Source organism: Balaenoptera musculus, chromosome 7 (genome assembly GCF_009873245.2).
Source record: "Balaenoptera musculus isolate JJ_BM4_2016_0621 chromosome 7, mBalMus1.pri.v3, whole genome shotgun sequence".
Lineage (NCBI taxonomy): Eukaryota > Metazoa > Chordata > Mammalia > Artiodactyla > Balaenopteridae > Balaenoptera > Balaenoptera musculus.
In genome coordinates this window covers 106,967,138-106,988,813 of record NC_045791.1, presented here as the reverse complement: position 1 = coordinate 106,988,813, position 21,676 = coordinate 106,967,138, and the positions used below count along the sequence as shown (strand labels likewise).

The following is a 21,676-nucleotide window of genomic DNA, read 5'->3' as shown; positions in this document are numbered from 1 at the left end:
CCTGTATTGGATCAGCTGTACAAGAGCAGTTTTAGAATGTTTGGAGCCACATGTGTCTTACTTGGATAAATAACTTTGTAGAGTCAAGGTAAAATCATAAGATTAGTTCTGCTGTGTTTTTTATCACGTGAGTAATGCACGCTCGCAATTGCAGAAACAATGTTCAATCTAGAAAATGCAGCTAAGGAAAACTAGTGTTAAAAATAATTCATAATACCATCATCCAGAGGTAACACAAGATACATTTTGATATATACGTGCTCAAATTTTTAAAACATATAATGTATATATATTTTTTGAAGTGCAAAATTATCTTTTTAAAAAATATTTTGAACTTTCAGTGTTCACATTTATTTCTTTTTTATTATTATTTATTTTAGATTCTTTTCTGTTATGGGTTATTACAAAATATTGAGTATAGTTCCCCATGCTATACAGTAGGTCCTTGTTGGTTATCTATTGTATATACAGTAGTGTGTATATGTTAATCCCAAACCCCTGATGTATATTTTTTTAATGCAGGTATGCAATACCTATGTTTGCAACCTCTAAAAGGTAAAATTTTAGGTGCCAATAAATACAGTTCTTCAAAGTTGTTAAATGGAGCACAGATACATATCTATCACCATCACTCAACCATCCTTCTAGTATTGGACTTTACAGTAAGTCTCCTACGTACAAACGAGTTCCGTTCCGAGACCCTGTTCGTAAGTCCAATTTGTTCGTAAGTCCAACGAAGTTAGCCTGGGTACCCAACTAACACAATCAGCTATATAGTACTGTACCATAATAGGTTTATAATACTTTTCACACAAATAATACATAAAAAACAAACACAAAAAATAAAGAAAACATTTTTAATCTTACAGTACAGTATCTTGAAAAGTACAGTAGTACAGTACAACAGCTGGCATCCAGGGGCTGGCATCGAGTGAACAGGCAAGAAGAGTTACTGACTGGAGGAGGGAGAGGAGGTGGGAGATGGTAGAGCTGAAGGGTCATCAACAATAGGAGACGGAGGGCAAGCTGCAATTTCACTCACACCTGACCTTGATAGCACACGTCTGGTTCCTTGCTGGATTCAATTCTATCTACCCTCTTGAAAAAATGATCCAGTGACGTCTGGGTAGTAGCTCTTTTTTCTCGTCATAGATGACACGGTAGCACTGGATTACATTCTGAACGGCTGCTACAACCTTCGTGTACTGTTCTACGTTCAGGTCCTGTGCCTCAAAAACTAACGGTGCCTCCTCAAATAAAGAAAATCCCCTTGCTATTTCCTGCATCGTGAATCTCTTTTGTTCTTCAGTTACTTCTTCTTCCTCTTGTCTATATTTATCCTTTCTCTGGGCCTCCAATTCCTTCAGGTCTTCATTAGTAAGCTCCTCGTGTTGCACAGCAACAGTACTGTAAAGTACACAAAAGCACAACCACGTGTGGAGAATGCACGCACATAACAATGTATGCCAGACACGTGAACTAAGTTATGTGATTGAACATGTGAATGTACTTTCGCATCTTTGAAAGTTCGAAACTTGAAGGTTCGTTATGGAGGAGAGTTACTGTATAAACAGTGCTTCACTAAAGATCCTGCAGCTAAATCCTTGCCAACAACCTTAACTACTTAGGATAGATCTCAAAAAGAAGGCTCATTAAATCAAAGAATAAACACATTTTGTGAGCTTTGACTGACATCTTTTGGAAAGTCAATTTGTTGTTGGCTATTTACACCCTCTTCACTTCCATCAGCCCTGAAACAACAGAAGAAAGTAAACCCTTTTCTTGGCAGCCAAACGTATCGCCGTGATGGTTGTGGTTGATAATTCATCCGGAACGACGTTTTCACTGTTACACAGCAGTTTCTGTGTCCACAAAGGGACCAGCCAAAAGCTGTGCTTCTCCAACCACAGAAATATCACTGGTGGTGACATTTCCACACCTTTCCAACATGAAATTATGCACACAGCAACTCTGTGCAGAATAAATCTCCACTTATTATATAAAATTTTATAAAATTGAGGCACATTTTATGAGAACTGACATAAAATCATTCAAATGAGAATTATTTCCTATGTATACCTGTAATTTGAACAGCGCTTTGAGGGGTGAAAATTCTGGCTGGGCCAGCAGGGGGCGCTGTGCAAGCGCAGCCAGAGGCGGAGCTGCTGCTGCCCAGCCGAGCATCACCCTCTTCCTTGCCGCCTACCAAAACCCCGAGAGACTCAGAGGTGCGGCACCCAGCTACTTCCGCTGCCCGGGAAGGAGCTGATTTGTGATCCTTCCCCATTACTGGGCGATGGGGGTGGTGGGGGAGGAGTCTGCATAGCTGGTCTGGTTCCTGAGGCCACAGGTTTAGGCTACTAGGGTGGGGTGCCGGGTGGAAGTGGTGTTCCGTAGGGATGGTGTCAAATTATGAGCATCGTTCCGGGCTCCTTCTTCCTGGGCTGGGCCACTACTTTGGACCACGGCATGGGGAAAGCTCATCAGAAAGGACTGGGAGACCAGCGGGCCAATGCACGGGCTTCAGCTGTTTCAGAGGGGAGTGGCCAAAGTGGGTATGTTAATTCAAAAAGACACACGCACCCCAATGTTCATTGCAGCACTATTTACAATAGCCAGGTCATGGAAGCAACCTAAATGCCCACTGACAGACGAATGGATAAAGAAGATGTGGTACATATATACAATGGAATATTACTCAGCCATAAAAAGGAACAAAACTGAGTCATTTGTAGAGACGTGGATGGATCTAGAGACTGTCATACAGAGTGAAGTAAGTAAGAAAGAGAAAAACAGATATCGTATATTAACGCATGTATGTGGAATCTAGAAAAATGGTACAGATGAACCGGTTTGCAGGGCAGAAATAGAGACACAGATGTACAGAACAAACGTATGGACACCACGGGGGAAAGTGGTGGGGGTGGGGGGGGGGGTTGGGATGAATTGGGAGATTGGGATTGACATGTACACACTAATATGTATAAAATAGATAACTACTAAGAACCTGCTGTATAAAAAAATAAATAAAATAAAATTCAAAAAAAAAAAAGTGGGTATGTTTCTGGACCTTCAGTTAAAGACGTGAACTTGAGAAATCGTTTCCATGAAGCTGTCCATGAGCCCCTGGGGTAGAACAGATCCTCGGAGAGTCAGTGAAGTGAGGGAAGGATGCCCTGAAACCTGGGAGTGGTGTCCTAGGAGTGGGGACCAAGCCCTAGGAGAGGTCAATTTGGACATCCCAAGTCTCTAAATGAGATAAGTGTTCGAATCTAACGTATGTGGAAACACTGAGTCTAGGGACCAGCACTCTAAACTTATGAGCGCCCCCAAGGGAAGAGGAGACAGAAAACTGAGGCTATTTGTGAAAATCGGGAAAGTTACACATGGGATGTGTAGATTCAGTGGCCACTTGCAGCAAGGTCCTTTGTTACAGGTGGGATTCTCCAGGGAGCAGACAGGGGGACGGAGATACCATGCAGGATGTTTATTATTAGGGAATGCCCTTCAGATTGGCGGCTGTGAAAGGAAGGGAAAGACTGGGTGCCCATCAGATTGTCCTTCATTGGCTCAAATGGCCAGGGCTTCAGGTTCCCACCTGGACCTGTCGTTGGATTTGGGCCGCCCTGGGGTTGCAGGATCGTGGGTGAGGCGCTCTCTACAACTGAGGCAATCCCTGAAGAGGGCGACAGCAGAAGGCGCCCCGGAGAAGCCCTCCCGGCAGCTGAGGCCTGAGGGTGGCCTGGGAATTACGCAGCATCTCTGTGTCCATCACAATATATTTCCTACATGAGCCCCGATGTTCTAACACCCCCCTTCTCCCCTAATTTCCGCTGGATCGCATGATAGGATTGGGGTGCGGGCTGAGAGGAGGTGAAGAGCCCCATCTAAGGGTCCTAATCATGCTCAAAGTTATACTCACTTTTTATCACACATTGTGGTAACCGCACAAGCACATAAATACGGCTCAGTGATGATGCTGAATTATCCATTCTCTAGAGAAAATATTACAAAATTAATATCAATGGAGCCGAGTATGCAATACAAATTATGTACGAAAAAGGTGTGCCCAGGAGGTTAATAAAAATACCGTATTATATTTTCCTGGATTCAGTGACGTTTATCGTATTCCTCCTTTCTAAACGCATGTTCACTTTCCCGCCTCCTTTTGTATTTGTAATTCCGTGATGTCTTTCTCGGCTCTCCGCTCTCGTAACTGCGCGGAGACCAGAGGCGGCCTGGGCGAGGAAGCCGGCCCGGGGCAGGGCTCAGGGCGACATTCAGGTGAGGGGCTGCCCCCCACCGGCGGCGAGTCCCAGCGCAAGTCACCTGGAAATCTCCGGTGCACGACAGGGGAAATCATACCCGTGTGGTCCTGTTGATTAACAAGCACAGGACGCGCGCAGGGAAGGTCACGCCATCGACCTCCCAGCGCGAGGCGGCGGATCCCCGCCTCCCATTTCCGCTCCGTGCGCGCGCGTCCCGGGCAGGGCGGGGTCGGAAACTCGGGCACGGATTGGCCGGGAGAAAGCTGCGCCAAAGTGTTTGAAAGGCCCAATCAGCGCCCGGCCTTTCCGAGACAGCCAATGGAAAACCGGAGGGGCGGGCCGGAAGGGCGGGAGTCGCTATTTGAACCGCGAGGCGGGGAGCGGTTCCCTGTTCGGTTTCCCGCTGGAGTAGGCATTTGGCTGTCCGCGCGCCATGGAGGGCGAGGTCCTGGGAGAGGAGGCGCTGCTGCGGAAGCTCAGGGACAGCCGCCGCCGCTTCCAGAGGCGCATGCAGCAGCTGATAGAGAAGGTGCGGCTCTCCCCGCTGGAGGGGAGGGGGAGCGGGACGGAAGGGGAAGGAGTTGGGGCGGGAGGAGGAGGCAGGCTTGGGGACCCCCGAGACTTGCAGCCTCGCGCTGGCCCCTTCTCAGCCCGGGTCAGGAGTTCCTCTCGGCCCTCCGATCTGACGGGATGCCCCTTCCTCTCCCGCAGTACAACCAGCCCTTCGAGGACGCCCCGGTGGTGCAGATGTCCACGCTGACCTACGAGACGCCCCAGGGTACGAGTCAGCGCCCCTTTCTGAATATTTACGGTTAAGAGTGTAACTAGAATAGTGTCCTACTAGAGTTTGAAATGCTGTCCCTGCTCTCTTGAAAATAAACCTTGTTCACCTAGTAGGTACTAAACCGTCACCGTTAGGGTTCACCGTTCAACCGTTCCCTTGAACCTATAAATTACTTAAATTACTTATTTCCAACAGAATTACGTATTAAGACAGAATTCTGATGACACATAGATGCATCCTCATTAAAAATGTCCCCGCCTGGGTTGGCATCCGCGCTGGCTGTTTAATAGCCATGTCAGCTTGGGCCCATTGCTTTAGCCAGGCTGTGACTCAGTTTCTTCACCTGTAAAATGGAAAGATGATGACAATAATATTTACTTGGCGTGGAGATTGTGACAGTTACAGAAGATGAAGCTCTTGGAACAGTGCCTGGCACTAGTAAACACTCGTATTGACTGTTATTTGACCTGTTTGATTTGAGGTTCTGAGTACTTTGGAATTTGACCTGAATCTAAGGAGAAGGACCCATTCTGTTTAATGGTTGATGCTGCAAACTGACTTAAATCTCATGGATTCTCTTTGGTAAATAGCTGGAGAAAGTTTGCACTGGGTGAGGTCAGTGCCTGCCATTCAGCCCCATTCCAACTCAGTACTACCTACTAATGAAAGTGAATCTCAGACCCAGTTCTGCTGTGCACCGGACAGACAGGTACAAAACAGTTCGTAATTCAATGAAATCCTAGCTCTGCTTTTTCAGCTGGCCTAGCCATACCCTGGGTGAAAAGTTTATTCAGGCAGAAGCTAAGGTATTCCAGTAGTAGGTTTCTGTTATCTGGCCTCTGTCAGGTGGTGACAAGTCTAACCCGAATGCAGGACTCAGGAGTGTGTAGAAATCATTCCTAAGGGTGCTGTCAATGGGCTTCACAGTGTTCTCATGACCTGTTCATGCAAGGATGGGCAGTGTCTGGAATGTTTTGGTCAATTGGCATATCTTGAACACCACTAATTTCACCAGTGAAAACTCATTTCAGACTCCAGTTTGATGAGAACTGTAGTCGAAGCATCAAACACTTTAGCATGTGGAAGACCTCCTGGAAAGCTTGTTGAAACAGATTCCTGGGGCCACTGACAGCAATGCTGGATGTGGATTCAGTGGGTCTGTGTTCTAACAAACTTCTAGCTGATGGGATCTCAGCTCCCTAGACCTGTAGCTTCCCCTGGAGAGGTACTCAGTTAGGGAGTGGCCTTTTTGATTAAATGCTAGCTGACCACTCTTACAGGGTGAATTCCTGCAATTTAACGCAAAACCATAGGGGGTAGATTGGAACTAACAACCACACTGATTATGGTGAAGACAGCAGGTGAGTAATAGTCATTCACATGTTGACAGCTAAGCATATGCCTATGCTTCTAAGAGTCTCAGGTTTCCCAACACCGTGCGAGGTGGGCACTGTTAGAATCATCAGTGTTTCATAGCAGAGGATACAGCAGAGAGAAGTTAAGGAACTTGCCTGTGTCACTTAGCCAAAGTGGCAAAGCTTTGGTTTGACTCCAAGCGCCTCTGTTCAAGCGTCACTCTGTTCTGGAAAGGCCACACGGCTCAGTGGTCAGGACCCCAGAGAGTCACTCCCCTGGGTTCACAGCCTGGCCTCACCACATGGGCGAGTGGCCTGGGCTGGTTATTTCACCTTCTCCTTGCCTCTGTCTCCATCTGTACAGTGAACTTGGTGAGTATCTCTCCGAAAGGAATTAAGAGTACCATACGAGTTATATGTCAGTGAGTTGTAAATGAGGTGTACTTGGAAAGGGTTTAGCCTGGAGCCTGGAAGAGTAAGCACCGTGTAATTATTGCTGCTGTTACCATCATCAACAACCATCTCAAGCCTCGCAACCCAATGATCCCTTCTTTATTAATTTGAATTTACCTGGGAGCCAACGGAGGTTTAGGGAGAGACTGAGTATCTTGCCCAGATTCTGCTAGCTAGTAAGTGCAGGACTCCAAAACTCAGTGTTTACCCCCTGTGCCGAGGGCTTGCTCTGTAACGTGTACATTGTCCTGAGAAAGCACTTGCACGGTACATGGGGTAGAGAGGTTGCCCTTGAAAAGTGATCTCTCTCTCTGTAGTATATGGATTACTCTCAGTATATGTATTTTGAGGACAGTACTTGGCATACATATGTTCGTTGTTTCCATTTAATTTGTGGCTTAATGCTGGATTCAATGAGCTGCTTGCTGCCTAATAGGTAGGAGAGATTTTCGTTAATGACAGATTTTTGTCTAGTGTTGATTTTTGAAAAACCTTCAACCTCACAAAAATGAGAAACAACAGAATATCAGGAATATGGCTTGGTTATGTCTTGGTTATATTAGATCTTTCTGTTGCCTGTCACTTTGGTTTTCTTTGAATTCAGATTGAACAGAAACTCAGTGTTCATGATTACTTAAGCGGTCATTTTTATTTCTTTTCTTAAGGATTGCGAGTTTGGGGAGGAAGATTAATAAAGGAAAGAAACACAGGACAAATCCAGGTATTCAATGTCAAATTTTATTGCCAACATGCCTTGCCGTGGAGGAAGGTTGATGTGAATAAAGGTGGAGATGAGCTGGAACTGCGCCCAGGGGCCACTGCAGGGTGTTTTTCCACAGTTTTCTCACCCTAACTGCCCTATTTTCTTGTGTGTAAGGATTTACTGAGACGCATGTCTTCTGTTGCTTGTCAAGTGCAGGTAGGAGCTTGTGATGCTTATGCCCCTTGCATCCCCCGGTGTTTCCCCTGCCATGGACCAAGGGGCTCTGACAACTGGAGCCCACCTGTAAGGTGGAGCCAGCTGGATAGACCTCCCCCATCCCCAGCTTCAGCCACAGCTACCAGCTTGCTTTGCCGGGTCCTTACAGGAAAGACCAAATCCAGGTCCTTCCGGGAAGGAAAAAGGCATCTTTCCCTCTTCTGAAAGGAGCAAGAGGTTCGGGAGAGGGTGCCCTGTGCCGTTCACTACCTTTTAAAACCCAGGTGTGTTTTTCCCGAGTTTATCCATGGACACAGCAGCTATGTGATCTCTTACCTTCATGGGAGGGGCCTTCCTACTGTGAGACCCAGGGTGTCTTGTTTTTTTGTGGCAGTGACTTTTGTAAGGATGTCTGGTATCCTCTTAATCACCACTTCTCACCATGTGGTGCTTCCTCGTGGCCAGTTGGGGAGCCGGTGCCCAGGAATGAAAACATCAGCATTAAGGTTACATAGCAATTAACAGCAAATCTGAAATCAAATTTCCTCCTGATTGGTTATTTTAACACATAATACATTTAGTCATAGAAATGTTAGAAATACATATAACTACTGAAAATTAACCTGACTCGTATATGCAGAGATAAGAGATAGTCACTAATAATAATAATATTTTAGTATACTGTGATTCCTGTGTATGTATTTATAAATACACATTTCTTTATCCCCGTTTTTCTTTTAAATACACTTTTTTTACCCTCTTTTTTCCACTTAATACACATTGTGAAAACTCCTCTTTGTCATCTGTTGTATAATTCAATCTCCTTTTTTAAAAAACCTGCTCTCTTATTGATAGTCATTTAGCTATTTTCACTTTCCTTTATTGTAAGTCAGGATCAGCACTCTTTTCCTGCAAAAGTCTAGATCAGGGGTCCCCAACCCCTGGGCCATGGACCGGTAGAGGTCCATGGCCTGTTAGGAACTGGGCTGCACAGCAGGAGGTGAGCGGCGGGCGAGCGAAGCTTCATCTGTATTTACAGCCGCTCCCCATCGCTCGCATTACCACCTGAGCTCCGCCTCCTGTCAGATCAACGGCGGCATTAGATCCTCATAGGAGCGCAAACCCTACTGTGAACTGCACATGCGAGGGATCTAGGTTGTGCGCTCCTCATGAGAAACTAATGCCTGGTGATCTGAGGTGGAGCTGAGGCCGTGATGCTAGTGCTGGGAAGTGGCTACAAATACAGATCATTAGCAGAGAGGTCTGACTGCACAGAGACCATAATAAATCAGTTGCTTGCAGACTCATATCAAAACCCTATCAGTGAGTGACAAGTGACAATTAAGCTGCATCTTATGGAGTAGACTGGACATAAGCAACACACTTCGAGTGTCACTGTCTCCCATCACCCCCAGATGGGACCATCTAGTTGCAGGAAAACAAGCTCAGGGCTCCCACTGATTCTGCATTATGGTGAGTTGTATAATTATTTCATTGTATATTGCAATGTAATAATAGAAATAAAGTGCACGATAAATGTAATGCACTTGAATCGTCCCCAAACCATCCCCCCACACCCACCCCCCAACCCTCCCGCCCCGGTCCATGGAAAAATTGTCTTCCACGAAACCAGTCCCTGGTGCCAAAAAGGTTGGGGACCGCTGGTCTAGCTGATAAATATTTTAGGCTTTGCTGCGCATGTGGTCTCTGCTGCAGCCACTCAGCTCTGCATTGTAAGGGGAAAGCAGCCAAGGACAATAGGTGAACAGACAGGTACAGCTATGTTCCAATAAAACTTTATTTATAAGACCCCTGTTATATACAGAGACAGAGAACCGTTCTTATCTCTTCCCAGTGCTGTCACCCCTGTTCAGTAAGTGCCAAGAAGTGGGATCATTATGTCAAAGGTTATGCATTCTTTAAATTATACGTAATAATGGTACCCACTGATCAGCCAGTGCTTGAATGGTCTTGGTGGCAAAGTGTTCTCATCTGGACATTTATTTAATGTTTTTACTTAAAATTAGGAGGAGCCCTCCCTGGAATCTACAGAATTTTAAGCCCCTTTCCTGGGATTAGAAAACTGGGCGTGGTCTGTGATTGACAGCTCAGAGGTCTACAGCCTCACTCAAGTCACCACCCGCTGCCTGCCCTGGGGCTGTGGAGGCAGTAGGCCCCGTGGGCTGTGCGTGGGCTGTGCATTGACCCAAGGGTTTGTCCTATCACTTGGCCTGGGTTCTGTTTCCAACCCCAGAGCTGCCTGTAGTTAGACGCTGGTGCCGATTGGCTGCTTCCCCATGATTCTCAGGCCAAGTTCTGTGACGCCTCCAGACACAAAACAGCCCCGGACACTCTGCCGCATCCCAGCTCACCCGAGGCAAAGGTGGTGACCTCCCCCAGGCAGGATTCACAGACGCCTAGGAGATGCTGTCTGGGCGCCGCCCCGAAAGGGACAGGCCTCACCACGTTCTCACTCCTGTTCTTACAAGGCTGGGGGGGTCCTAAAAATATTTTAGCCCATCTGGCATCTTGAATTCTCCAATTTCCCTAGTGAGAGCCCATCCATGGCATTCGTCATGGTTGTTAGAGAGGCCAGTTGTGCGGATGAGGCTCTAGAGAGGGAAGCACGGCCTCCTCGGGGGCGGCCCACTGACCGCCCCGCAGGCTGAGTCCTGGTCAGGACAGCTGACCGCCCCGTGGCCAGAGCTCCGCTTGAAAGTGGCTCCCCATGCAAGGGTCCCACCACATGCTGAGGCTTTTAAAGGAACTGTAGGTCTCACGACATGGAGATAAACTCACTGTTAAGATAAAAAAAGTCACAGAAAGTCCCCCAGGGGCCTCTTGAATTTCCGGATTCTACCTGAGGATCTGGTGCCAGTTGTGTTCTGTTTCGTTTTGGCCGTGGCCCTGTGCCTCCAGGCCAGGGCGTTCTGGGCCTGTCCACTCGTGCCCCTGTTTCCCGCTTTCCCTGCTCCATCACTTACCATCCAAGTGGTTTCTGAGGCAGCAGCCCTTGGCACGGCGAGAGGAAGAAAGCTCTGTTCTTTTTCCAAGGGAAAGCTTGTCTATCTGCTAGGAGTTTTGAGGCCTTTTGTACTGTAATCTAGAAGAGAAGCCCCAGGAAACTTCCTGTTCTCTCATGCGCTAAAGGAAGAGGAAGGATCATGGGTGTGTTACTTGACAGTGGCTTTGAAATGTGTTATGACCGAATCAAGCATGTCTTATTGACTTCAAGGGCTCCCCGGTGAAGACGGACAACAGGACAGATGAACCCATGCGAGTCCCAACTGAAGGTCACGAGCTTCCCTTGCCCTGCACACAAGTTGAGGGTGAGTGTCCTGGCACTAGAAAGCCAGGTCCGGAGGGACGTGGGTCTTTTGTCAGAACATTTCAAGTCTAGATCCCTCACTCTGACTTTTTCCAAGGTGTATTTTAAAAACTAAAACATTTGAAAGTGCCCTGTTACTTCTTTCTAAGGTCTTCTAAGGAGCTGTCACGCTCACAGTTACATTGTGGTACTTGACACATAAACGGTACTTGAATATTCTAGAATAATAAAGCCCTCACCCCCACCCACCCATTTTATTTTGTTTTGACCTTTTGCCAAAAAAAAAAAAAAAAAGATTAATCTCAAGAATTTATTAACAGTAAGACTTTGATGTGCCCTTGCAGGCTGGTGTCATGGACCACTAACTCCTATGCGCCCTGCAGGCGTCCTTTCTCCTGCTTCCTGTTCCCGTGGGGCCTCCTTTCCCTTCCTCAGGCTAGCCGAGCTGCTGAGCCCCTGGCCCAGTCTGTTTTCTCAGAAATCCACCCATCATCTTTCTTTCTTTCTGTCCCAGCCTCTCCCTCTACCCTGGGTACATCCCATCAGATGTCACCTTGAACACACAGAACAGAATTCATGTCTCCCGTCTCGGGCCCCTTTCTAGCTGCCTCCCTGTGTTCACCTTCCCTCCACAACCCAGTCTGTAACAGTGTTCCATTCACGGCCTCTGGTGTTCTTGCCCCCGTGCACACCTCAGCTGGTCCCCTTCTGGCTTCTGGCTCCGTCTCAAAAGCACACCTCGTGGTGAGGCTCCCGGTGGCCCCGTGGCTGAATCCGGTTGGCATTCTTTGATTTTTATCCTGTTGTCCTCTCAGTAGCATTCGAAGCTTCTGGAAAGTCTGGCCGTGGCCTCAGTGTCCCTGAGCCCCCCGGGCTTTCTCCCTCCTCTCAGCCCCTCTATCATCCCACCTCCCACCTTCGCTGGTGCCCTTTCCCAAGAGTTGGGGATCTTTGTCCCTCACTCCAGTGGAATCCCCTGCCCAGACCCCCTCTGGGTGTGTTTATTGCCAGCGGCCTCTCTCCTTGAACACTTTGTCTGCACTCTGCATATCTCAGCTCAAAAAGCCAACCCAACAGACCTGTCCTCAGGACAAGGCCACCACCATCTTCCCTGTAGAATGAGCCAGAAACCCAGCATCCTCTTGGCCTCAGCCCCTCCCTCTTCCTCATATCTGAGACAGCGCTGTCCCGTGCCTTTGCCGCCACCGTCTCTCTTGCCCCTCTGCCCCATGCCCCACGGTGCCAGCTCCTGTCTCCACCTGGCCTCCACCCCGCTGACACCTTTGAACGTGCGAATCTGGTCACGTGGCTTCTCTGTTCAAAGCACTGCAATGGCTGGCCATTCCTCTGAGAGTGAAAAGAATTCAGACCATGCCTGACCTGCCCACTGTCTTTTCGCTGCCCCCTGGAAGCCCCCTGGTCCCCAGATCGGAGCAGACTCCCACTTTTACCTGTGTTCTCCACACCTGGCTCTTCCCCTTGTGGCAGCTAAACAGCTGAGTAATTACAGACTTTGTTCTTGAACACCCATGTCCTGTGGGACTGGCCTTTCTGCAGCCTTTGTCCGCCCTGCCCAGGCCCTTGCCCGCACTGAGCAGTCAGAGATATGGGTTGAGTCCTAAAGGGGAAACCAGTGGTCTTTCAGATCAGAACTAGAAAGAACTTGATGGAGATGTTTACTCATGGGTGTTATTTGTTTACCGGTATCAATCCAAATTTTAACTCCATAAAGCCTTGGGTCCATGAATTTCCTGCACTGCTTGAAATCAGTAGAAATAGTTCTTCTTGAGCTGAACTGTCCAGTGTGGTAACCACTAGTCACCTGTGACTATTCAAGTTCATTGAAAATTAAGTGAAGTTTAAAATTCAGTTCCCTAGCCTCCCTACCCACATTCCACGTGTTCAACAGCCACATGTGGCTAGTGGCTGACATCCTGGACAGCAGCTGGGGGACCTTCCGCCATCACAGAAGGTTCTACTGGACAGTGCTGGCCAGTGCTGGCCTAGAGGGACTCAGCTTCCAGGATCAGAGGCCATGGGAAGAGCCAGAGGTGATACAAAATTTGCTTTCCCACATCTCCCCGACTCTGGGCGTGTTCCTGTTCTGATGGTTTCTCTGCAGGGCGACAGATGGCCATGTCCCTATTAAAGGGGGCCACTTGAAGCAATAGGAGTTTTCACTGTAAGGTATACTCAAGCAATGCAAAAACTATCCTCGAGAGAAAAATGCAAGCTTTCTTTAAAAATTCTGATGGAAATTTCCTTTGCTTTTAGATTCAATAAGCAGTGATACTGATACAGCTTTATTCCAGGAAGATGTGGTCGCTGGTAACTTAATGGTAAGACCTGTCTTTTGTAATGAAGGGACAGAGTTGAGGCTTGGGGACAAGTGCACATTCTCATGACCCGCATCTTCCTGTAAGTCCCCTTCTGAGGCTCGCTCTTTGCTGACATCACCCCTCAGGTCTCTGTCCCCACGTTCGGATCCCCTAAGGCAGCAAGTTACCCCTTCTCGTTTCAGCACGTACTGCCCCAGTTCAAGCCCGATTTACTGAACTTACGTAAATGTTGGGTGATGTTCCCTCTGCAAATAGAACAATCCCGGCTGTGGTTCACAGTGTGCCCTGGGCCTTGACCGACCTCACAGCGTAGAAAGTTGGGTTCTGAGTCGGTCTTTCCCCATAGAGATGGTGTCATAAGGGAGGCGCTCTGGGGAGCGTTTCCAGGTCAGCCCCCGGGATGGACGAGAACACACAGGACAGAATCCCCCCGAGCCTCTGACCTGACCCCTGGGTCAGATGCCAGAATAGCTGGCATGTGCTTTTCCTCTGAAAGCACTACTTTTGTACAGAGGTTCGCCCACACACCCGTGTGTGACTCGTAGTGTCTACCTAGAATTAGGTAGTGGCCCTGGGGGAGGAAAGGGGTGCGTTGTGAGGTATTGTGTCTGGGTGGCAGTGAAGGGGAGCAGGCGGCCCTGGCAGTAAAGGGCCAAGGTGTCGGCCGCTCCCCGGTGTGTTCCTGTGACCCCCCAGTCTGCAGCCCCAGGCCCTGACTAAGCCCCACCGGGGTGCGCAGCGGAGGCTGAGGCCCCCTATTTCCAATGTATGGCAGGTGAGGGGTAGGAGAGGCGAGGGTCCCTGCCCCCTGAGGTGGACACTGAGCTTCTTTTCTTATAAACATACCAATTGGGGTCGATTCCAGTAGTTGTGTCCTAAACTCGCCTAAGAATATTGTTTCTTTTTTTCTCTTATTCTAGTAATATTGTCATAAACTTCTCCAAACTGGTATGTTTTGTCTTTCTATTTTCTTTCGGATTGTTACCATTGGGTCAGTTCCCTAAAGTCAGATTCCAGGGTCAGGTGGGTTTTCAGAGGGGGCTGGACCACTTTGTGCTGCTAACAGCAGGAGGTGAAGTGACTTGGAGGAACTTCGTTTAAAGACGTGTACACTAACAAGCTTGCCAGCGTGTCCCAGGATCCCAGAGCTCGGCCGTGCCCAGCAGCTCTTACGAATACTGACTTCTCTTTGGTGTCAGCCTGCAGTGCCCTGGAGCCCAGTGAAAAATGAGCTAAGGAGGAAGTACTTGACACAACTGGATATCCTGCTGCAGGATGAAGGGGGTTTGGAGGTAATGTTTCCTAGGGTGTGTCTTCATATAAGTAAACCATGAACTAGAGACACACTGAGGTGTCATCTTGTCTTGTTCACTCGCCACAGAGCCTGCAAAGAGCCTGTCAACGGTTGTTTCCACACCGTTTCGCTCACAGGCTCCCCAGTTCCCGCTCTGCCTGAGTAAATACTCTGGGACCCTCGGGCAGCGTGATCGTCTGCCCGCTGTGCTCTGGGCAGCTCACGGGATCTAGTAGGGCCCCCACCCTCAGGCAGGGGGCTTTTAAGCTGCAGAATTAGGGAAGCTGTAGCGCCCACCTCCCTCCTTCCCTGCCGTGACCGGGGCTGCCACGGGCCACAGGGCGCCTGTTCTGCCTGCTTCGGCCGTGATGTTGGCGAGATCGGGGGCTGCAGTGGACCCCGTGGGAGGTGGGCAGCTCAGCAGCTCCTCTCCCAGGCCTGGTGCCCTCCACCTTCCACGGCAGCCAGTCTCCTGGAGCTTTGCCTGAAGGAGAGCAAAAGGCTAAAGGTAGAGTTCACACGAGGATGCCAGCTCTTTAGTTTTCCAAGTTCTGTCAGTCTCGTCTCCTAAAACAAAGGACATTTTAATACCAAATAACTAGGAAGTATGTGTTCTGGAATAAATAGTTCATCTCAGAGGCAGCCAGCTTAACAGGAGCGTGGATATTTTCTTACGCTGCTGCTGACGGCGAGAAGCCTGTATCTGAACGAGCGGATGTACGGGAAATGCCTTTTTCCTTTGTCTGGAAGCAGCAAGCGTGGCCTTTTGGTCGCCCTGCCGGTCGCAGAAGGAGGCCAGGGCCGGGACCGGCTCCGTTGTACCAGCGACGGGTTCTCCTTCCCTCCATCTACCTGGGCCGGCTGTCCTTGCTGTCAGAGGATAACGGTGGAGGAGGAAAAGCCGCCAGGCCTCCCGAGAGAGATTCTGGCAGACGTGGGGTGGTGGTGGCCCTTGGGGGGCAGGGGGCGGTACCTGGAGGCCACGGGGGCAGAACTCCTGGATCTTCCTAAGACAGCTCTTCCCACCACTGCTGGAGGCCCAGCCGGCTGCCGGCCGTCATCATGGTCGCGCGTGTCACCACTGCAGCCGCAAATGGAGGCGCTGTCTGTGGTTGGGAGAGCAGTTGGGGCGGGAAGCCCGAGCCGATACCTGACAACTCCTCTGTTAAAGTCATCTGCTTTGATTTCAGTGTGCCAATTACGGAGAGGGAAAGGACACCCGTGTGACCCTGGTCCCTTCATTGGCCTCGCCCGCCAGGCCTGCCGTAGGTGAGTGTGACTTAGAAACTTTGCACGGACCATTCACTTGTGGTAGAGCCACGGCGCCCTGAGCTGGGCATGTTTCATCACCATGAACTGTGAGAGACACGTGCACGTCATGGGTAACTTACTACATGGTAAGAAACAGTGCTCTTTCCTTCCGGGACTCGCATGCTAATTGCTAATTAGCTCTTTATCCCAAGTTAGCATTTTGAAAATTTTTGACTCTCCAGAAATGTAGGACTCATACAATAAACATCCTTTACCCACATTTAGCAATTCACGTTTTGTCACGTTTGCTCTATCACTCCCGACATACACGCACGTACACGTGTGTATATGTATTTGCGTTCATGTATATACCATCCCTAAATGCTTCAGTGTCTCCGAAGAACAGGCTGAGTCCCCTCAGAACCACATTAAACTTGGCACACGTTGAAATGTCACAGTGACACGATACGGTTTTACCCAGTCGTGCCATCGTTGTCCTTTGCAGCCTTTTTTGTTTGTTTAACCAGCTCAGGACCCACTGGGGCACCACCTGTCGTGCTGACTGTCTCCTTCAGTCCAGAAGGGCCCCTCGGCCTTGCCGTTGTCACCACCATCATCTTTGCCATCACTGACTTTCTTGAATAGTCCTGGCCTCCAGTAGATTTGCAGAATGTCCTTCAATTTGGACTTATATGTGGTTAAGTTTATGTTAAACATTTTTGGCAAAAATACTACACGGGTGACGTTTTTGTCCTCTCAGGACGTCCTGTCAGCCTGTCCCATTGTTGGTGACTTGAGTCTGGTCGCACAGTTAAGGCAGGCCCCACCAGATTTCTCACTGCAGAAGTGCCTTTTATCCTTGGAGTCATCTGTGGATGACCCCTTGAGGTTGCCTGGTAGCCTTTTCCCCAGAACCCTCGCACCCCATGGTTTTTAGCGTCTCGCCATGACTGTTGCCTGAGCTGGGGCCGAACACAGGACTTTTCTGGTTCTGCCGTTACCTCTGCCTGCACTCGTTGGTATTCTTGTATAAAGAAGGCTGAGCTATCTCCCTTCCATTTCTTTTTTTCCCTTCCTTTATCCTCCCCAACATGCTTTTTCTTTATTTAACTTTTCCAGAATCAGTAAGAACTCGTGGACTTTTTTTTTTTTTAATTCACATAAGAATCTGTTGTCAGTTTTCGTCACCCGTTAAGCCTGGAGGAGCCCCTTCCGTGCTGGCTTCTGCGTCCTCCGACCTGTCTCCGTGGGGGTTTGAGCTCTTCATCCCCCACCCTGATTCCAGAGTTTTCCCCCAGCCCCCGCTGGCTCCTCCTTAACAACGAGGCTCATTTGGCCGGTTGTGCAGCACAAAGTAGCCTCAGAATCACAGCACCTGGTACCACTCTGCTCAATAATGTGCTGAGGAAGGTTCCAGATCTCCAAGCAGCATCATCATCCTCAGATAATATCCTGCTGAGGGAGCGCGTTCAGAGTTATTTGGATTCTATTTTCTCTTTCGGTTGTTGTCAGTCTGACATACCTTTCCCTTCCCCACCCAGCCCTGTAGGCAAACAGGGTCATTATTTTCTGGTTTCTAATTAATCTTTGACAAGGCAACCAATTTCCAAACCATCACACAGGGAAGGAAGGCTCCTTTTAAGAAGGTCAGTGGAGAGTAAATTGTTTTGATAGCTAGAAAGAAATCTCTGAGAAGAGTCTATTCCCAAATATTTGTGAATTTTTCTTTTGCTTCTGTTTTTTGTATTGCTTGAAAAGAAATCACAATGTTATGTTATACTCCTGAAACTAACATAATGTTATATGTGAGTTATATCTCAATTAAAAATGATAATTGGAAAAAAAAAAACCCATGCTGGTCCCCATCCAGCCTTCGGTTCCCTGATCTCTGCGTGTGGTCGGTTTTAAATGGTTAACGTGGCTTTGTCTTGTGTGTGTGTTTCTCCAGAATGCTACGGTGGCGTCTCCGAAGAGAGCCCCGGTGGCCCATTTCAGCCGACTTCATTGCCCAGAGAGGGCGATGCTTCGCGCTCTTGCTCAGCAGGCCTGGCCCTGGTGCCGAGGGGTGATGGCACCTCCTTACAGGGAGGGACCGGTGGCAGCAGCTTCTCAAGCAGCCGAGGCTCTGAGGCTGAGGACGTCTGCAACGCGACACTCAGCGATCTGTACGCGGGCATGCTGCACTCCATGAGCTGCCTGCTGGGTGTGAGGCCCTCCTGCGTCATCTCCACCAAGACGTTCATCCGCCAGAACTGGAGCTCCAAGCGGAGGCACAGGTGTAAGAGCAGAATGAACAGAACGAGCTGCAGAGGAGGCGGGCGCTCTCGGAGGAGCCCCCAGGAGAGACGTCCACCCAGCTCCGAACCCGCGAAGGACGTGGCAGTGTTAAGAGATCGCAAGAACTTACTCGATGTTTCTGGCCATAAGATGGGTTTAAAATTGGGAAGGGCTTTTCCTGAAGTAAACAAACCCCAGATCCACGCATTCGCTTCACGTTGGAAGGAGCTTCCGAGAACGCCTCAGAAGCTTCATTCTTCATTGACTTACTTAGACTCCAACGCAGTGTATCGTCTTGATCAGGAAAATAGATTCATGACATTAAAGTGGTTGATTTCTCCTGTAAAAATAGCTTCTAGACCCAGAGTACCGCCGGGCGAGGGAGGGAATCGTTACAGGGAGATCGAAATCAGATTTGACAAGCTTCATCAGGAATATTGCTCGAATCTTAGGAAGCAGCCCTGCCTGCCTTACCTTTCCGGCTCCTCAGCTGTGGATGTGTACAGAGGTGGTCCAGCAAGCCCTGGTAGCCCCCAGGGCGTAGAAGCCCACAGGCCGAGTAGCCCTCTCCGCAGAGCAAAAGGTAAGAGGTTGAGTGAGGCTTTTGAAAGCCTGGGCGAAAGGTCTATCAGAGAAGGTAGCTGCCCACCAAAGAGTGACTCCTTCCCCTCACTTTCAAAGACCAAGTCCACACACAGCCCGGGCCGCTCGGAGCAGACCTCTGGCCTTGCTTGTCAAGGAAATGATCTGGGAGGATTTAGGAAGTCAGTATCGCTCACCAAAGCCATTTCAGTACCCAGGGTACAACCTCCAGGCTGTGCCAGGGATCATTACGATGACATTAAAGAAAAATTTGACAAGCTTCATCAAAAGTATTGCCAAAAATCTCTTCAGCAGACGCAGGCGCCTTCGTGTACCAGAGCATCTCCAGATAAAGCAAGTGTGGGATTTCGGTATCAAAAAGAAGACGTCTCAGGAAAATTCGATCCAGACTCTGGCTTCCAGGGCCCCCCAAAGTTGTCATCATCACCCCAGCAGAGCATTAAAAGTCCCCTCGGCTCGAACACAATTGGGGCCCCTCCATCTACAGGTTTTGCTCTCGATGCCGGCTGGGGCCGTCAAGTCCCCACAAAACGACGCCGATTATCAGACCCTCAGGTGTGCAGACAGTGGACTGGACCCTGGGATTTCTCACCTGTGGGCAGAGCCATCCCGAGGCCCGGGGAAGAGGCTGGCTCTTTACAGCACACCTGGGAAGAGAAGGTGCGTTTCTGTTTGTCGAATGTGGGTGTTTTGCAACAGGATTCTTAGGTGTTAATTTTCCGAACTTTCTCCCAAATTCTTTTCCTTCCTCTAAAATCAGCATTTTTACACATTTTCTATTGGAATGCATTTAGGGGATGTTTCTAAAAAGCTTCCCTTAAGACACTCTATCCCATCCTTGTCAAACTGTCACTTCCAGCCTCTTCACCTCACACTCAGAACATAGCTGTTGCAGGCAAAACTGATCTAGAATTGACGACTCTGACCCCTTCTGGATCCCTCCTGGGGACAGAGCAGGAGTCAGCCCTTGGAGAACCCCCAGCAGCATCCCACTCATGTGAGGGGCCGGACCACACGCTCCTGCTCGGCCCACGGTCTCCTGTCCTCCCCACTGAAGCCCACCTGCTCCCCAACCTTGGCCACGGTTTAGCTTGTGCAGGTGCCTTAAGCTGAAGCTTTACCCTGCATGCACCATTGTATCTTCTCCAGAGACAAGCCGCCGTGAGTGGTTAAATTTTCTCACGTGGGCGCCAGCTTTCCCAGCCTGAATTTCAGCGTGTCACATGCGGGGATTTGGACGATGTATCCCGAGTCCGTGTCACTTGTCCACTGGCTGATGGGATCTGACTGAGTTTGGTTTGGCCGGCTCCTTCTGGAACTACAATATAAACATACTTAACCATTTTTCTGTATTTTCTTTTCTTTCTCTACTTAACGTTATAAATTTCTTGAGGAAAGGGACCAAATCTTCGTGAGCTGTGAACACAAGGAATTTTAAGGGCTAACCTCTGAGTGCCCTCTGTGCTCCAGGCCATGTTAACCCTTTTTCACACCTTCCTTCCTTAATCCCCATGTGAACCCTTTGATAGATAGGTTCTGTCCAATAGGCAGTGCTAGCTCTTCTTATAAATAAGGAAATGTAGTCTTAACTGCTGAATCCACATGGGCAGTGCATGGCTGGGCCAGGATTCGAAAGCCTGTGACCTTAACCACCAGTTTGCACTGCCTGCCTGAGGGGTTACCATTACTTTTTTTTTTCTTTACGTTCCTTAGGGTATTTATTAAGCAGCATAGCATTCTCTATAATGATTCAAATATTTATATATATTCATTGGAGTTGAATACAACAGTTAAGCTTTTGGGGGCAGGCAATGGGAATTCTAGTGGAATTATACTGAAATCTATTTTTTTTTTTTTTTTTTTTTTTTAGAGGAAAGAACAACACACCTTTCAGGATGGAAGAGAAAAGTGATTTCGTGTTAGAAAACCTCAAAGCTGAAAATCTATCGCCAAGTTATTCTGAAGTATTCTCTCTTTCCTCTCTTTGATTTTTGTGTATTTTTTTAAATTCTCAAGAATATGTGACAACTTGCTTTGCTTATCTGCCCTTCAAAGCAAATTTCTATGAAATTGGTTCCGTTGAGATGACTCTCTGGGTTCTTGGAAATTATCTGAATAAAGTTGACCAATTAAAATTTTTAATGTTATTCTTTATAGGCCGATTTTTCTCATGTTTTCTTTGTTACATTTAGACGTGACCAGAGAATCCTCCCTTACATTTCCTATTTCCTTAGAGAAATCGTTTGCTATGAAACCTAAGTTTAAGTCCTGGATACAGTGATCCTGGAAGGAAAATACAGCTGCTTAGTCTTTTAAATTCAGACCCATGGGACTTGGTATCTTCCATAATAGGAGGTAGCAAATTGAACCATCGTACAACTTACCCATAAAAGTAATTCCTAGCATTTTAGTATTTTTAGATAAAAACATAAACAGGCCTGTGGTGGTCCCAAAACACACTTGCAGCCACTCAGCACCCATGACACCTCATGATTTTTATTGGAGCTGTTTATAATAGGATATCACAGTGACTTTTTTTTTTTTTTGGTTTTTTGATTGTTTTAATTTCTATGCCCTTTAATTTTGTCTATATTTTTGATACATATAACATTAAAATTTTTAAATTCTTGTTTTTGTTTTTTCAGTTGTAGAGACAGTTTCTCATCTAGGTCACCATAAGGTACAGAGGGCTTATTGGCTTGTACTGGAATGGGCCAAGGTAGACACCGGGAACGTAGGGAGCTCTGGCAATTCACTGGTTCTAGCATCTCTCTCTTGTGGAATTTCAATGATCTGCAAGTATAA

The 21,676-nt window shown here is 48.2% G+C and overlaps 1 protein-coding gene and 1 long non-coding RNA gene across 3 annotated transcripts; one reads left to right on the top strand and one right to left on the bottom strand.

Annotated features, from left to right (window-relative positions):
• Positions 1 to 843: 843 nt before the first annotated feature.
• On the bottom strand, positions 844 to 4,473 carry LOC118898276. Its single transcript, XR_005020651.1, has 3 exons — positions 4,091 to 4,473; positions 3,923 to 3,995; positions 844 to 2,527 (listed from the first exon to the last, which is right to left on the bottom strand). It is a non-coding gene; the product is annotated as an uncharacterized LOC118898276 (long non-coding RNA).
• Positions 4,474 to 4,637: 164 nt separating this feature from the next.
• Positions 4,638 to 21,020, top strand: LOC118898275 (Holliday junction recognition protein). 2 transcript variants are annotated; one of them, XM_036858453.1, is made up of 10 exons: positions 4,638 to 4,797; positions 4,980 to 5,046; positions 7,526 to 7,581; positions 11,015 to 11,108; positions 13,382 to 13,446; positions 14,646 to 14,738; positions 15,931 to 16,009; positions 17,940 to 18,851; positions 19,359 to 19,531; positions 20,742 to 21,013. In XM_036858453.1, exons 1-10 carry the CDS (start codon positions 4,702 to 4,704, stop codon positions 20,781 to 20,783), a joined length of 1,677 nt encoding a protein of 558 aa, XP_036714348.1. In that variant the 5' UTR covers positions 4,638 to 4,701; the 3' UTR covers positions 20,784 to 21,013. The 2 variants fall into 2 exon arrangements, with proteins under 2 accessions (XP_036714348.1, XP_036714347.1); XM_036858452.1 differs by having other exon boundaries at positions 17,940 to 19,531; positions 20,742 to 21,020.
• The last annotated feature ends 656 nt before the right edge of the window (positions 21,021 to 21,676 follow it).

What these genes read in the sequence shown, in the direction of transcription:
- LOC118898275 (XM_036858452.1), top strand. Translation starts at nt 4,702, where the DNA reads ATGGAGGGCGAGGTCCTGGGAGAGGAGGCGCTGCTGCGGAAGCTCAGG. An exon ending in GACCTACGAGACGCCCCAGG is followed by an intron (nt 5,047 to 7,525) that starts GTACGAGTCAGC and finishes TCTTTTCTTAAG; the next exon opens with GATTGCGAGTTTGGGGAGGA. An exon ending in AGCACACCTGGGAAGAGAAG is followed by an intron (nt 19,532 to 20,741) that starts GTGCGTTTCTGT and finishes TTTTTTTTTTAG; the next exon opens with AGGAAAGAACAACACACCTT.